General features: G+C 31.3%; 1 protein-coding gene across 1 annotated transcript in view; it reads right to left on the reverse strand.

Moving 5' to 3' along the window:
- Positions 1-16386: 16386 nt before the first annotated feature.
- LOC143083717 (uncharacterized) overlaps positions 16387-17644 on the reverse strand; it is an 88443-nt gene continuing 87185 nt past the window's right edge. The window contains exons 58-59 of the mRNA XM_076259999.1: positions 17077-17277; positions 16387-16550 (exon numbers count right to left, since the gene is read on the reverse strand). Coding sequence (XP_076116114.1) covers positions 16503-16550; positions 17077-17277 — 249 coding nt within the window. The 3' untranslated portion in view covers positions 16387-16502. The remainder of the gene's footprint in view (positions 16551-17076; positions 17278-17644) is intronic.

Here is a 17644-nt window from a genome sequence, read left to right on the forward strand (position 1 = left end):
ACAAAAAGTTATTGAAAGGACAATATGAAAAGATATATGTATACCTGTTTTTCTAATTGATCATCATTATAAATATCAGAGTAAAATTTGCAAATATAGGATTCCAAATGTTTTGCTTAGTAAACCTGTTTTCTAGTCACAATAATATCTATATTGACCGATTGATATGATTGAAATTAAGGTCGATTAAAGATAAGTTTAAGTTTTGCCACTCTTCTAAAATATGGTTGGTGTTTAACGCACTTTCAGTATTATTGACTCCATCATGGCAAACAGTTTTTGAAGAAGCCAAATTCTTCATTTTTTCCCGAAACCATGAACTGTGGTCCAATTTGTATCAATTACTAATTTACATGAATTATCATTGATATGGTCTTATTTATAAATTAACTGTTTACAACATATTTTGAATTTTTGAAATACTATAGCTTTTCTACCTCAGGAATGGATTACCTTAGCTGTATTTGGCAAAAATTTTAGGAATTTTGGTCATCAATCTCTTCATCTTTGTACTTCATTTGGCCTTTTTAACGTTTTTGGATTCTAGCGTCACTGATGAGTCTTTTGTAGACGAAACGCACGTCTGTCCCCTAACCGAATAGGTTGCCCGACACGATATGTCGGTGACTATACTAACTAGGGATTGTTTTCGCGGTCTTAGATCTTAAGATACCAGTCTAGTCGTTAAATATGTAACTTTACCCTATATAATTAAGCAGGTCCGAGTACACATTTATTTCGTGGTGCATTTCTTTTAGACAAGAAATGAAAATTAAAAAAAAATCCCACCTGCGCTTTCTCAATAATATTTTTTCAGTGTGTTGTACTACTTTTGGGACAAATTATATCAAAATATAGAAAACTTCATCAGCTCTAACTCAAAATATGGACAATTTTATGTTAAGGGGGTCTTGAAACCTTTTTACAGCTTTCGAAGTGCTAATTTTTTACCTTTTTCAGCTGGACCTAATCACTAAAAAAATTTTGTTACAGTGTCATTTCACCCCCTACTTGCTCTATGAGGCATAAAACATGGAGAAATAAATTAGGAAGGGGTATAAAAAAAAAATTGGCAAGTAACACACTGTCCACACAAGGGACTATATTCGTGGACAACGAAAGGACAACGAAAATCAAAGGACGATAACTGTGTACTCGGACCAGCTGAACTTGATTTAGGATTTACCAAAAAAATGAAAGACAACAATAGTATACTGCTGTTCAAAAGTCATCAACTGATTAATCGAAGACAAATTCGGAAGATATTTAAAAAAAGTATACGATGACTGTACGAATGCTTAGTTATGATAATCATTTTATAAGAATGTGCTCTTTTTTTCTCAGTTTCGACGAAGAGGACGGTGTGTATTTTTATTTTATGTTTATCTGTTTGCTTTTATTCATGATTATAACGGTGTCATGTGACAATCGACAGTTTTCGTTTGTTAAGTCGATAGTTTTCTTTTGAAATTATCTAGTCAACCATACACACGGAATCTTGATGTTTTATAATGTTATAATGATTCCAGACATACAAAATAAAATGAGAGTTCGAAAAAAAATATCTTTACCTAAATTTTGCAGCTACAGCCCTTGGATGGTGTAAACTTCACCATACACGTTACACCATTACACCATATGCCATACAAAGTTCTTTTTATTTTATTTTTTTCGAATTATAAACTTAAACAATAATAATAATCTTAATATTTGAAATTTAATTGCTTTATGGGTAATTTCGGATCGTGAAGATAGAATGGGGAATGGTGCATGGTGTAATGAGTAAGGTGTATGGTGCAAAGGTGTAACGTGTATGGTGTAATGGTACAAGGTGTATGGTGTAATGGTGTATGGTGTATGGTGTAATGGTGTATGGTGTTAGTGGGAAGTTTACACCATACAAGGACTGTAATGTCCCTTTTCAGGAAAAATTAAACTTAATTACTTCAAGGTGTTTAATTTGATTATGTCATAGATTCTTATAGCTGATTATGATATAAAGATATTAGAAACCAGCTGGAGTCGTTAATCTTTTTCAAAATATTCCTATGCCAACGAACAGAAAATGGTTCCCCTTATTGAATATTTTAAGGAAAATGCGTTATGACAGTATACTTCATCGGGATTTTTTTTTATCTTAGTTCCTCATAGATTATTTCTATCCAGTTTATGATATGGATGTTTTGTAACCTAGTTTGCTTTTAATTATGTGATTGAAAAAGGCGATGAAAAACTTTAGATTGCATTTCTCAAAATCTGCCGTGACCCTCGTTCGAATATACCCAATATCAATAATCATTTCTCATAGTCGAATTAACTTTACAACAAAGCAGTTGATTTAACAAATTGCCAATACTGTCAAGTAATATTACAGCAACACCTGCATATGGAGTGTTATTATATGTCTCAGTTGATACGATATAACTTGCGTTTCTTATCGTTATTCCTTGAAATAGGGTTACTCCTTACGTATACAAAAACTATGGCATAAAGGGTTCAAAAAGTTTCAGTTGAAGTCATCCTTTTTAAAAGTATTATGGACGCCATCCATGCCATCATGATATGCTAGAATTTTATGAAGAATATCTATGTTACAGTTTGAAATTTCGAAACGGATATGTACACATGTCGTAACCACAATCCCGTTCTCCATTGTTTGATTGGAACATTACCAAAAGCAACTATATTATAGGACAATGTACGGCCTTCAACACGGAACCTTGGCTCACACCGAACAACAAGCTATAAAAGGCTCCAAAATTACTAGTGTAAAACCATTCAAACGGGAAAACCAACGGTCTAATCTATATTAAATAAAAAAACGAGAAACGAGAAACACGTATAAATTACATAAACAAACGACAACTACTGTATATCAGATTTCTGACTTAGGACAGGTGCAATAGCATAACATCACAACATAGAAAAACACACGGTAAAATATCAATTGGCAGGCTTAACTCAATCAAAAAACGTACATTAATACACTATAAACCAATAAATTTGATCTGCAATATCTGAATACAAATGCACAGTAAATAAAAGACTATTTTTGAAGATCTTCGATATAATTCTTGTTGACACTGGAATCAAAATTTGGTTGACCTCATTCCAACAGATGTGTGTTTGTGATATGACAACGAAAAATCACTAACAAAAAATCACATACATACTCCTTTGAATTTTTACAGAAAAGAACTGCAGACACAAGTAATAATTTCTTTAATCTTTAATCTCTGAAGAATTGCAGGATTTTTTTTAAAACGGATTGGAACGTTATTCCTTTTTACAAGAAACGTAAATAATTAAGTCATTTAACAAAACAAGGCAAGAGTCTAGTTTATGAATAGTTGACGCTGTACAGAAATGCTCGACCATCTTTGTCGTTAGAAACAAGCAAATATTTGAATTTGTTGTTGAAGGAAACTGCCCAAGGTGAACCACATAAGTCTGTTTTCGACAGGAGAATTTTGTGCTTTGTGCCATCAGAGGATATTGCAATTACGTTGTTTGATTCGACCCCGGCGACTATAACATTTCCAAGGTCATCTACTGTGATGCCTCTCGGTTTTTGTAGAATCTCTTCGTCTGTAAATGTCCACAATACTTCCCCGTTTCTTTTATGACACACAACCGTATTCGTATCTTTCTTTACAGAATATATAAAGAGTGTTGTTTAATTCGGTAATACTTCTTGACACCACCGTACTGCTAATATTATTTGTTTTGTTATCCTCTAACCGGACTTCTTTCATTTGTCCGTTCTCGAGGCAGACTATAAAGGTACCTTCAGTGTAAGTTAAGCAGATAGCAGGGTCAGACGTACTGATAGTCTTGATTGTTTTCCCAGATTTCAGGCTAATTAATTCAATATTTTTCTGTGTATATGATATTACGGCAACAGTGTCATTATCAACACATGTAACATCAATGATTGTTTGCATGATGCTGATAATTTTATTCTCTGTTTTTCCATCAGTTGCGATCAATATCAAATACGAAGGGTCATAATTTGACACTACCAAGTTTCCATTTGGCAAAATACAACAGCCGGACACATTGAAGGCATTAGTGCTCATTTTTGCTTTTAATTTCAGTGTCATATGCTCTAAAGAACTTTTAGATTTTCCATTCACTTTTATCATTTGAGCCTGACCAAGCATTCGTCTTTTTAATGCTAATTTACTAGGCATGGCATGCACGACAACTTTTCCAAACTTAGTTCTTTTGTTGATTATATCATGTAATAAAGTGTCCAAGTGGAAAGAAACTACGGTTTGAGACAAATGGTTACCGTCAATCCAAGACTGCAAGTCGTTACTTGTTTTATTTAGTTTGGTTTCTAAATTCGTCATCCCTAAAAATGTTTGCTTATCTGTTGCATTTTTCTTGATGCTTTCTACATCTTCTATCCATTCCTCGATATCCCTTTGCTTCTTAGTCAAGTCCATAATGAAGCTTTGTATTTGTTTAGTTGAATTTTCTACAGCTTTGGTCAGTTCAGCAACAAAATGGTCTTGTAATTTATCTAGATGGTGATTTAACTGCTGTCGAGTCACAGAAATCTCGGATTCGATTCTCTCTATTGAAGCTGATATTGAATACATATTCATTCGTCTGTCTTCCAGAATAAGAGCAACGTTACCCTTCATTTCCTGAAGTGAGGACATGATTTCTGTAAAAGCTACAGATGTTTTAACATTTTTAACGACATCTTCAAGGGGGGATATTTCTTTACATTTTCTGTGCTTATCTGAAATGACACATTTTTTACAAGCACATTCGTTATGCTCTTTACAAAACAATAAATATTTCTCCTCGTGCTCATGGCAGTGCAATTTTATGTTTTCAATAAAAGCTGGCAACGTTTCATATTTACCAATAGGAAAAACAGTGTGGTTTCGTGAGGCCTTAGATAAGCTATGGTGTTCTCTGCATTCTTGGCACAATCCTTCGTTACAATCAGAGCACCAAACAACAGACAACTTTTGAATATGTCGCAAATCACAAATACAACAATTTTCAAACGAGGTAGTCATAGCCTGAAAACAAATAAACACTTTAAAAAAAATATATATAAACAAGCACATATGGTTTTATTTAGATTTATTTTTTATAAAAAAAAAATATCGGTTTATGATGGGTTGTGCAATTTTCTATACTTTTGCATCTTTTTTTCTTTATGCAGATGAGTGCAAATTTCAACACCGCCATGGAATTTGCACATTTATGTTTAACTTAACTTCTGTACCTCAGTTGTAAGCTGCGTTTATACGGAACCATTCATTATATTTATCTGAAAATACTGCTCGACAAGTATTTTGTTTACCAATCAAATATATATTCAATATTATAACCATTCAAATTGGTTTTTATAGTTGAGGAATACAAAATGTATCTTATATAATTCATTGCAAATTTTAAACAATTATATTAAGATAATGTAATCATTTTTCTATGAAAAGAAACAAACGAAGATTTTACCTGGCTGCAGAACTTTCTGTGAATTTGCTTGTTCAAATATTTTGCTTCATATTAATCCATGAGAAACATTTGTTTTCAATTGGTTACTGATGTCATATAGTCGAGTCAATCAAGTAGAAAAGGCTGAGAGAAAATAAAATTTCTACTTGTGTGTTTTGAGTCCAGAATGTCATGCTAATTAATGAACTCGAAGTCTTCCATTTCGATATTGATGGAAACGTGTTATTTTGGGCTCATTTCATAGTTTTGTAATAAAAAAGTCAAAGTAGGAAGTTTTTATACTAATTTTATGAATACAGCAAAATCCTTTATTACAATATAATTATATATGAAACAATGCAAGCATGATTGTATAGGGAAATATACTAAATTCAATGACCTGAATTTAGTATTTTGAGGCAATAACTATTCATAAAACTCGTGATGGGATTTTCATAAAATCTAGACCCAAACAGGAAACCGGAAATTTTGCTTATGTAACTGTAATTAAAATATATTAAACATGACAAGGTAACTAATCATATTTCATGACAATAAATTATTATTTTGAGTAGAAAACTTAAGATATTGATTATTAATATCAAACGCATCACGAATTATGCGTTTCCAAAGTATATACTAAATAAGTTGATATATTTCAAATCTCTCAGTGTATGTATATAACATATTGAGATGTGTTATGATTATCAACTATTCATCAGCTTTCAAAACGTGGATGTAAGCAACAATAGATCGTATGTGAGTCTTAAACTATAAAAAAGAAAGCCCTATAAAAGGTCATGCCATTACAAAACGTGAAACAATTCTAATCAGAAAAACATACGACCTTATATGACAAAACAATACACGAAAAACACGTATGACAGACAGCCTTTAACGATAGTTACAAAATTACAGGTCCATTACTTGGGACATACACATATAGAAAGTGTCGGGGCTAAACATGTTTGTTTGTGCACAACCCACCACTAACCAGGGACACTGATGTTATATCACAACATATAGTGAAACTGCGACAGTTTTATTCCTTTGGCAACATCTTATAGTGTTTATAATATATCACAATTTGTTCGTTATGCCTGTGTCTTTAGTGACGTTTTGATTTTAAATGAATGTTATCAATGTTAGAGATTTCGTTACGACAAATTAATTTGAACCTTTACTAAATTCTACCATATCAAGATTTAGGTTGGAAGTTTGGATGTGGAAAACTTTCGAACGAGATAGGACATCCACATTTTGTACGTAGATGTTCGGTTACGGTACGAGTAAGCAAAATTATTCTAAGAGTTACACAAACAACATGAATTTCCAGAAAATTTCAAGTTAGTGATTTTTAAAAATACTTTGAAAGATTTAAAAAAAAAAAGTCCTATTCATAAACAGTTGTGTATCTTAAAAGAGAATTTGCTTTTTGATTTGTTCATATATATTTACGATATGATTAATCCCTTTGTGCCATAGCGACGGAACAGTAATTTGTACTTTCAGGACTTTTTATTAATCATTTTCTTGGTGCTTGATTTTTGGTCGGCTGATTGAAAAAATCATTATGCAAAGTACGAATAAAATAAAAAAAATAAAAATATTTGAACATACCTTAAATATGGAATGTATGTGAGTCGACTGATCTGAAGTAAATGAAATAATTTTATCCGTTAAGCATGCGCATCGCCTCTTAATGCATACTGAAAATCAGTCTTAATATCAATTATGGAATGTAATTTGCAGTATGAGTATACCTCATAATAAATTTTATTTTTCAACTTATTTGATAATATCTGTGCTATATTCTAAATTGAACAACATCTTCTGTCTTCTTTCTACTTGCTTTATGTATCATTTTAAATTGTTGTTTATTTTGTGTTTTTTGTTTGTTTGTTTATTACGTGTTTATTGTCTAGATAGAATAAACCGTTGTTCTGCAAATGTTTAAATTTACATTGTGTATATGTCTCGTGGGGAGGTAATTTGGTGAATGTAATACTGCGTTCTATCTAATTGTATGACATAAACATTTTAAGCATCTTTGAGCAAACAAATAATTTATGGAATCGTTATTTTTTGTCCAGTAGATCAAGCTCAGGAAAATTTCTTTTTTTTTCATAATCATTTTGTGTTCTTTCAACAATAAGTTGTTATGATCATGTCAGAAATTCATTTTAGTATAAAAAAAAGTATAATGATATAAATGTTTTATTCTATCACAGCCCTCTTGCACATATTACACATATGTGTGTTCGTCTTTTCAAATATAAAGATGTGGCATAACTGTACGGTGTACAAATTTGTAACAAGAAGGATGTACCATGACGTCCATTTTCCGATCACATACCGGTAATTGTAGTCATTTAGGGACAATACAATGTAACTCCTTTTGGAAAGAGATTGACAATTTAGTTTTAGTAGACTTGTTTGTAGATTTTGTCCTTCTAATAATGTTTTGCTATTAAAAAATTCGGTTGTACTCATAGATAAAAGGAAGATTGACAAAATTTGTAAAATCATTATTTAAGAGCAATAACTACTATAGGGAGTCGACTGAAGTTTGCGTCAGTTTTACCTATAAGCAGATCTCCTCTTTTATAATTTTCTTTCTGTAGATTATCTTCTTTGTATACATCTATTCACTTTGATATATAAAGCCATTTGCCTTTTTGTCATAAGATTATAGTGGTGATGGCGTATCCGCGTCGTTTATTTCTTTCAAGCATATCAGGGCCAGAACATTGCTTTTGAGTACACATTTGGTCCGAGACCACCATTGTCGTCCCTTGATTTTCGTTGTTCGTCCCTTGATTTTTGTTGTTCACGAATATAGTCCCTAGTGTTGACAGTGGGTTACTTGCCTATAATTTTTATACCCCTTCCAAATTTATTTCTTCATGTTTAATGCCTCAAATTGCAAGTAGGGGGGTGAAATTACACTGTAAAAAAATTGGGGTCCAGAATTTTAAAGGGAAGTAGTGATTTGGTCCAGCTGAAAAAGGTTAAAAATTAGCACTTCGGAAGATGTCAAAAGATTTCAAGACGCCCCTCAACATAAAATTGTCCATATTTTGAGTTAGAGCTGATGAAGTTTTCTATAATTTTGATATAATTTGTCCCACAAGTAGTACAACACACTGTAAAAATTTCTTTGAGAAAGCGCAGGTTGGATTTTTTTTATTTTCATTTATGTTCTAAAAGAAATGCACTACGAAATAATTGTGGTCTCGGACCATTTACCCACTTGGCATTATGTGTTAAGCATTTAATAATAAGGCAATGTCGACATGAAGTTGTAGCATAATGGCCATTGAGAACCAACAACGTCTCGAAACAGGAGTATTTTGTTCTCTGTGCCATCAGAGGATGTTCTAGGAACGTTTTCGTTTCAAGCAACAACAAAAAATCTATGTTAACACACGGCTATTTGTCTTTTGGAACAGGATATGCCTACAACATAAGATAAGCCTCTATTGAAATCAGAATTTATATTGCTAAATCCTTATTCTTAATACTGAGCATCTGTCAAAAGTAAGAGATGTTTTCGCTGATAGACAGAAATAATTGGACATAAAAGCTAGTCAACGTATTATTTGTTGTCTTTGAACTCTATGGCTTAATTTGTTTTCGATAATTTACGTATTTAGTTGAGCAAGGGTAGAAAAATAAGCCATATTGAATGGGGAATAAAATTTGAATATTCAAGATATTAAATACACACAACCGATAGCTATCAACATGTCAAACAATATATTAATGCGGTCTACGTTTAATTCCAGCCAACGATAACCATTCGATTAAAATGGCCAATAACCATAAACAAAAAAGCGTAAATTGGAAAATGAAAAAAGATTAGATATTTTTAACCAAAACTATCTATTGGCAAAACATGAAAAAAAAACCCAATTGTTTCGACAAATTAACAAAAAAAAAACAAAATAAAAAAAAAAACATGAGCGCTAGCAATACTTATATCATAAATTTTTACAGATTCAAAGAGACTTTATTATATTCACTAATAATAATCTTGTCTTTTAAAAAAGATAACCAGCGCGTATCAACGACACTTTTATGTAAGTCTTCGTCATGAATATATGCAAATAAATGTTATTCAGTTCTATGTTATGCAATGTATCTACTTGTCATTTAAAAATCTATATATGTTATATTATTTTCTTTGCTAAACATAGTATGATATAACGTTTAACGTTGCTTTTTTTGAAATAACACAATAGCAGCAAATATAGTTTATGTGTAATTAACGCTGTACAAAAATGCTTGGCCGTCAGTTTCATTTGCAACCAGCACGGATTTGAATTTTTCACTATAGCAAAGTGCCCATGGAGAACCACACAGGTCCTTCTCTGACAGGAGTATTTTGTGACCTCTACCATGAGAAGATATAGCCACAACGTTTTTTGATTTGTTCCCAGCAACAAAAGCATTTCCATATTCATCAACTGTGATACCTCTAGGTACATTTAGAACCGACGTGTCTGTGTATGTCCATAGAACGTCACCGTTTTTATTATGACAGACGATGGTATTCGTGTCCCTTTTTCTAGAGTACAGTGTATTGCCTAATGCAGCCAAATTCAATGAGGTCATAGAACTGCCAATACCATATGTTTTTGTATCTTCTAATCTGATTTTCTGTATCTGTCCTTTTTGGGGACTTACTATAAAATGATTATCTTTATAAGTTAAGCCGCAACAAGGGGAATAAGTGTGAACAATTGTGAATGTTTTACCTGATTCCATATTAATAAGTTCGATATTCTCCATAGTCATTGAAACAACGGCTACAGTTGTGTCGTCGACACATGCAACATCATAAATATATGGTAAATCGCAGTTAATTTTTCGATTTATTTCCCCATCAGGTGCAAATAATGTCAAATACGAGGGACAGTTGTTTGACACTACAAGTTTTCCGGAAGGTAAAATACAACAGCCTGACACATTAAAAGCTTTAGTTTTAAATTTCGTTTTTAACTCCAGATTTATATTCTCTACGGAACATTTTGGTTTCACCATTACTTTCATCATTTGAGTCTGAATTAGCTTGCTTCTTCGTAGTGATAGTTGAAATGGTATTACATCTATGACGACTTTTCCAAACGAAGTTATGTGTTTGTGTATATTTTGTAATAACGGATTCAACTGGGAAGAAACAACAGCGTGAACCAAAGTACCACCATCAATACAATCCTGTAGGTGTTTTTCTTGTTTTCGAAGTTTGGTGTCTAATTGCGCAATTCCCAAAAATGTTTGCATATCTGTTGCATAATTCTTTAAGCTTTCTAAATCTTCTATGCACTCGTCGATTTCTGTTTGGTTATTCTTCAGAGATGCAATGAAGCTCTGTATTTGTTGGGTAGATTTTTCCACAGCTTTGTTGAGTTCAGCATTAAAATTGTCTTGTATTAAGTCGAGATGGCGAGTTATCTGCTGCCGAATCGCTAATATCTCGGACTCAATTAACTTTTTCGAGGCTGAAATTGAAAATAGATTCTTTTGTTTGTGTTCCAGAAGTAAACCAAAGTTTGCCTTCAGTTCGTGAAGTGATGTTTCAATTTCTGTAAATGCTGCAGATGTTTTGGAATTTTTAATCACATCTTCAATGGGAACCATTTCTTTACATTTTCCGTGCTTCTCTGTAATAACACATTTTCTACACACACATTCATTATGCTCTTTGCAAAACAATAGGTATTTCTCGTTGTGATCATCACAGTGCAGTTTTATGTTTCCAATAAAAGATGGAAACGTTTGATATTCATTAATAGGAAAACCGTTGTGGTTTCGTGAGGCCTTAGATAAGCTATGATGTTCTGAACATTCTTGGCACAATCCTTCTTCACAATCAGAGCACCAAATAACAGCCGGCTTTGAAATGTATCGCAAACTACAAATACCACAATTATCGAAAGAAGTGGCCATGACCTGTAAACACAAACAGTTTGTTACTATAGATAGTTCTATGTGGTTTAATTTTAAAATAAATTAAACAATGGAACGTCATAAAGTCAAGACAAGGTTTTTTGTATTGTATTTGTTTCTTCGGTTTTTTTTTTGGTATAAAATCTTGATTAAAAAAAAAACATCAAACTATAAGTAATAACATTTACGGTACCAAATTTCCTGCACCAGATGCACATTTCGACAATACATGTCTCTTCAGTGATGCTCGTGGCCAAAATATTTGAAATCCAAAGAATATGATCATTATTTTACATGAATGGACAGACTGAAGGTTGTGTCTGCTTTACTGAGTATGGTTAGTGACCTTCTACTACAGGTTAAACAATTTAACATAATCAATATATTATGAATCACGACTCCAAAAAATATTATATACAACAAAGGAAGTGTGACAAGAGCCATTATTTGGCACCTGATATTGTAACATTATTACATTTATTCAAGACTTTCAAAAATATTTTTTATTTTATTGATACAGGAACTTGTTATTTAACATGTGTACACTTCAACATGTGATGTCACTATTACGTCATAAAGAGATTGAAATTCACATTTTTTTACCAACAATTTCCATAAAAAACATAGATTTTGGAAAAAATATATATGAACAAGTGCTTTGCCTCTTATGCTATTATACACACATTGACATCTTTATAATATATATTTTGTTACAAACTATCTTTTTATGTAAAGTGTTGACTCATATCTTACTATTAATTACTTTCCATTCGTTAAGTTAGTTGATTTTTTGTGGACTTTCCATTAAGTTTTGTAGATTTCAACAAAATCTAGAAAAAAGGACTATCAATTCTGACAGAATAGTATTGTAAGAACATCTTGGAAGGGTGTTAGTTGATAGATTTGTAATATTTTTTAATTTTCGATTACCAATGTCCAAAAATATGGCATTAACATGTCTTCTTCTTTTGCTGAAAATATGATGTACTCAAGTACCGTTCATCAATGAGCTATCAAAATGACAAGGTCTGTACTCTTAGACTGTTTAAGCTTATATAATTAAAACGGACAAAAGGTATATAGCCTTAGTCAAGAAATTAATCAGACTTCTGCATAGGGGAGATATATTCATTAAACTAGTCTTGTTTTGAAATTATTATATTGATTTTACGAACCATGTAAATGCATAGGGTCTATCATTGAGGAAATCTTGTGTTGGACTGAAATAACTCTTCTCAGCGACGATCAATGAACCTTGAAGTTTTAGTCTGGTCTACATTATTAGCTGGATGATTATGCCTAATTATAAGCTAATAAGTGTTTATGCCTAATACATTTTGTTGAACGATGTCAAAGAGAGATAGTTTTGTATATATCATTTTCGGTTATACATCTATATGAGCTTAAATTGTAGATTTGATTACGCTTTAATATCCTCCTGCATATGTATTTATAATGAGAACATCAACATGTGTACATACCTTAAACCCAATTAAACATCACACTTGGTACTGTTTTAAAGTTCAACAAATGTGTACAGGTAGGTTAATGATACGTCATTTTCTTTAATCACGTGAACACGGTAAAATCTTACAGATTAGATAATTCAAAATACAACCAATAACTTAATAAAATATCAACCTGGGGCCCTTAGTAGCATGCATGTACGGCTTAATATACGATAACAGGTTACATTGTATATGTAAAAAATAAGATTAAAAACTTAATAAAACATTAATAAGCATATCAACTTGAGAATCTTTCTAGATCCAGATACTTGTGTTACACGGGAAACTCTATACAAAGAAAAAATATCAAAGATACTAGGCTTACTATTTTAATTATTCTATTATTGTTGTGTCTATTTTTTTTTAAATTTTTCTTTACGTCTATCAATATAACACCTGATTAAGATCTGTGAATATTCTAATCGGTACTAGCATTGTTTTTTGTTAATTAGAACAGAGAATATGATAGTTATGCAATTCTGAAAACTTATGGTCCTTAATCCTGTCGATGCTATTATATATATGTATACTTATATTTCGGCATTGCACAAGGTAATGTTGTTCAGACTGTTTTTGACATCTCGACTGTCCGTTTAAATGGTTTATTAAGGAAAAATAGTTTTTTAATGAATAATTTGTCAAAGTCTACATACAAGTATGTAGAAAATTTGTACTCCGTTGACATTTTTAAAGTTTTTGATACAATAAATCACAAATTTAACGAAAATTGTTATCTCAAGAACGAAAGTGAATCCTCACTACTTTCAATTTACTTTGAATTAGCTTTCAATAACTGCAAGCACTCTGGTATCGGTTACTTTACGTCTTGTCTTGGTTTAATCCGATGAGTCCAGCCATTTCCAACAAATTTTTAGTGTTCTAATGTTGTTACGCCGCTGTCCCATTTTAGGCTCACAAATATGTTCAACACCGTCATATACCTGTCCTGTGGATCACGGTCGTATTAGATTTGTGTTGTAAGATATGATGTTGCTCATTGTGTTTATGCCTAAGGTGATCTATAGTCGCGTACATGCACGTAATTCCGACTCAGTGTTTTCCCCAGGGCCGTTTAGCATCATGGTAATGTGATCATTTAATCTTACATGTGATGCTATCTGAAGTAGATTTCTTGTAGATTATGTTATGGCTTTGATGTTATAGTTTTAGAAACAAGATGGTATTTCAATTTCCCGTTTACCAGGATGCTAAATAAAATATCTGGAGAGAACACTGCGACTCGATTTGAAATTTGTCTTAATGGCTATCATTCCACATATCCTTATGTATATATACAAGTCTATCGGTACAAAGTATAATGAAAGAAAAAAAAGATATTTAATAAGTCTACCAAAGGCTTCGTTTAAGTTAAGCTGTCCGTTTCCTCTGGATTAAAAAAAATAAAGTACCTCTATCAATCTCAGATGCCAAGCTTCTTACTTTGTTCATCAGTGAAAATAAAATCAAACAGTTTGAAGTCCTGATGAAATTCTAAGTAGATGGGCATTGAATACAAAAAAAATGGAAAAGTTTTGTTAAATAGAACCAAAACTATATACTATGCCTGAAGGTCGACAAAAAGAACCTGTGTCCCGAATAATTCAACAATGTGTAAACGGTAATTTAAAAAAAAAAATCGTATATAAATATCAAGTCATCAAATATGGGTAAACACTGAAAAATAGACTTAACCATGAAACTTAACATTGACCAATCAACTATAAACATAGAATTTTAAAGTGACATATCTGTAGATTAATTATTGCATTGTTCATTTTTGCTGTTTACTGATTGTCGGTCTCTTGAGGTTTTCAAGTAATTAGCAAAAATACTTAAATTGTCACTCAAAGTAAATAGCTCATACTAGTGAGTTATTAGATTATTTGTGTACAAATAATGGAAAAAATGTATGTACATACACCTGTAGTTGCTTCTTCAACCTTTTTGCGGTTACCTGTGGATAGTTGTATTACTTGGAACCATTTGGTGCCACTGTTTTTATTCTTATATATCTTTACATTCTGAACATTTTTGACATCTGGTATATATATATATATATATATATATATATATATATATATATATATATATATATATATATACGTTCTTAATCAATTATGGTACCCCATTTTTGATTTTTTTGCCTATTACGTCAGTTTGTTTTGTTCACACACCGTACTCAATATAATGGAATTTTATACGACTGTCACACAAGTTAAGGGTTTGATGTGTTTGGGTTTTTGTTTTGATTTTTCCTTAAAGTTTGGTATTTTTGTTATTTTACTTTTTTCTAGATATTAGACAATAACTTGCATTTTACTTCTATATTGCAGGATTGGTGGATAATGTCCCTTAATATAATTTTTTATATATAATAAGTATAATTGGACACACCTTACATAAAATACATTTCAGACGCATGATATTTATGTTGTGTTGTTTTAATTTTTTTTGCCTATTTTTCGGACTTAATTTTTATGATTTAAATTAGAAATGTATTTAATGTTTATATTAATGTGGTAAATAAATTTGTAACAATTAAAACTTACATTTTTATTGTTATACAAAATGTATTTGTACATTGAATTTATTATATTAGTCTTCGATTAATATACCCTATTTTTATTGTTCTGCTTGAAAAATGCAGGCCATTCAATTCTGAACTTAAGTATACTAACAAAATATACGTTTATACTCCTAAATGGATAATTAACATAGGTATAAACCCCAAGTATGGACATCCCTTAGATTTCTCCCATTCAACTGTAAATCTATTACTTAACAGGGATGTTTGTCTGATTGTGTAAGATGTATATATGAATGTGGCCATCTCCAGTAAGAATGGAGTTGATAAACCAAAGCCCTATGTAGAGTGCTATGCTCTCTACACTTGAATGAATCCTTGAAACAACTCTTTGAAGATATTGTAGGTTGAATATTGCAAGGCAAAGTGTCCTACCCCTGAAGATCATACCCTTCATAACCTTCTTCTCCAGTGAGCTCAAACCCTCACCCTAATCCTCCGTCGACCCATTTTGTACAAATTTTCTCTTGCATTTTTGTTTTCTTTATCCGGAATTGGCAAGAAATATTTGCCACTGGATGTAAAGCAATTAGTTTTCAAGTTTACATAAATCTATCAATAAAATTCACTTTTTTTTCATCATTACAAATAAGATGATGTTTGTGTACATCATCATCCAATATCCAGAATGTTCAAGCCAGTTACATCCTAATTTCATGTGAATGTGTGTTATTCAACATCAAGGGGTCACACAGTATAAATGTAGCTCTTCTTGTAACAATAAGTTAAGTTTGACAATATAGTATTTCCAATAAAAAGTCAGATCAGTCAGGTACTTAGAATGATTTGAAATAATTCTTGAATAAGGAGATGAATAAATAAACAAGCAGTCATAACAATAGTAACAATTCTAACTTTATACACAAAAAGAAACTCAAGAAGTGGTCAAATTTTATTTATGATGAATTTTATAGAAAAGTTGACAAGTATAAATAATAAATGATAATATTAGTACAAAATGAAATGTTTATACAATGTCAAGCCAAAGTCTGGCTTCAGTTATCAGGGTATGTCAGTTGGAATCTGTTATAGTCCTGCATGCTCTGAAAAATATAGAGAAATTATAATCAAGCTTCATTCAAGAAATTACCTTTAATTTGGAACCACCATATTTATTTACGTCTTCATGTGGATCTTCTTATATGTTTTAATACACTTAAACAAAATTGGTGAAAATCCAATCCCATTTAACGGGATTACATATTCTTAAATAGTAAAAATCAAAACTGAGCTTGTTTCCACAAACACTATACCCAGAGTAAAATTTTGTAAAAGTTCCTTTACATTAAAATGAGTAATTGCTACACAAAGCATATGATCTACATGTAAAATGTTAATGCATATTTAAATAAAGTTTCTTCTAAATCATTTTTTCTCTTGAACTTCTTTTAAATTTATTTTATATTAACCTTTATATGTATATGCATCACTGTGACTTTGAGATGAAGAACAGGCAGTAAAAACGCTGTTCCGTTGCTTTCTGTTTGTTTTTGCTATGTACATACTGATTTTGTATCATGAATGGATACCCCTTATCAATTTGTTTTTCTGTCAAATTACATTTCTCACCTCCTTAAATACAGCACTCCCATGAACCTGTGCTGTCAGGGACAGTAAACCAGTATTTGTCAGTGAACTGGTTCCATTAGTCTGATCAAACTTCAAATACAACTGTCCATAATTATGATATTTAGGATATTCATTCACCAATGGTAGCTCTATGTGTTCTAAAACTTCTGTCTCAAGGATGGCAATATTGAAGAACTGGAACTAAACAATAAATAAAATACTGTAAATTTAGAAATTATTGTGTGCATTTATTATTGTAATTTTGCCATTTTAGACTAAAATGTGATTTATTTTTTTGCAATATTAACACAAGACAACACAATATTTTTTTAGGTATCCCCTCTTCATTCTATATAACCATACAAATAGTTAATAAAAAAATATCATAAAACATACAAGAGCCACTCTAAAAAGAGTTATGAGAGACTATTAAAAATGTATAAACATTATTAACACTAAAATTAGCAATATAAAATACATCTTATTTTTTTTAATTTTTACATTTTTAAATTTTTCATATGAATTAAGTTCAAATGAAAAATTTCTAAATGCAAGTTTAAATTATGGC

The sequence above is a fragment of the Mytilus galloprovincialis genome, chromosome 7, assembly GCF_965363235.1.
Source record: "Mytilus galloprovincialis chromosome 7, xbMytGall1.hap1.1, whole genome shotgun sequence".
Classification (NCBI taxonomy): Eukaryota; Metazoa; Mollusca; class Bivalvia; order Mytilida; family Mytilidae; genus Mytilus; species Mytilus galloprovincialis.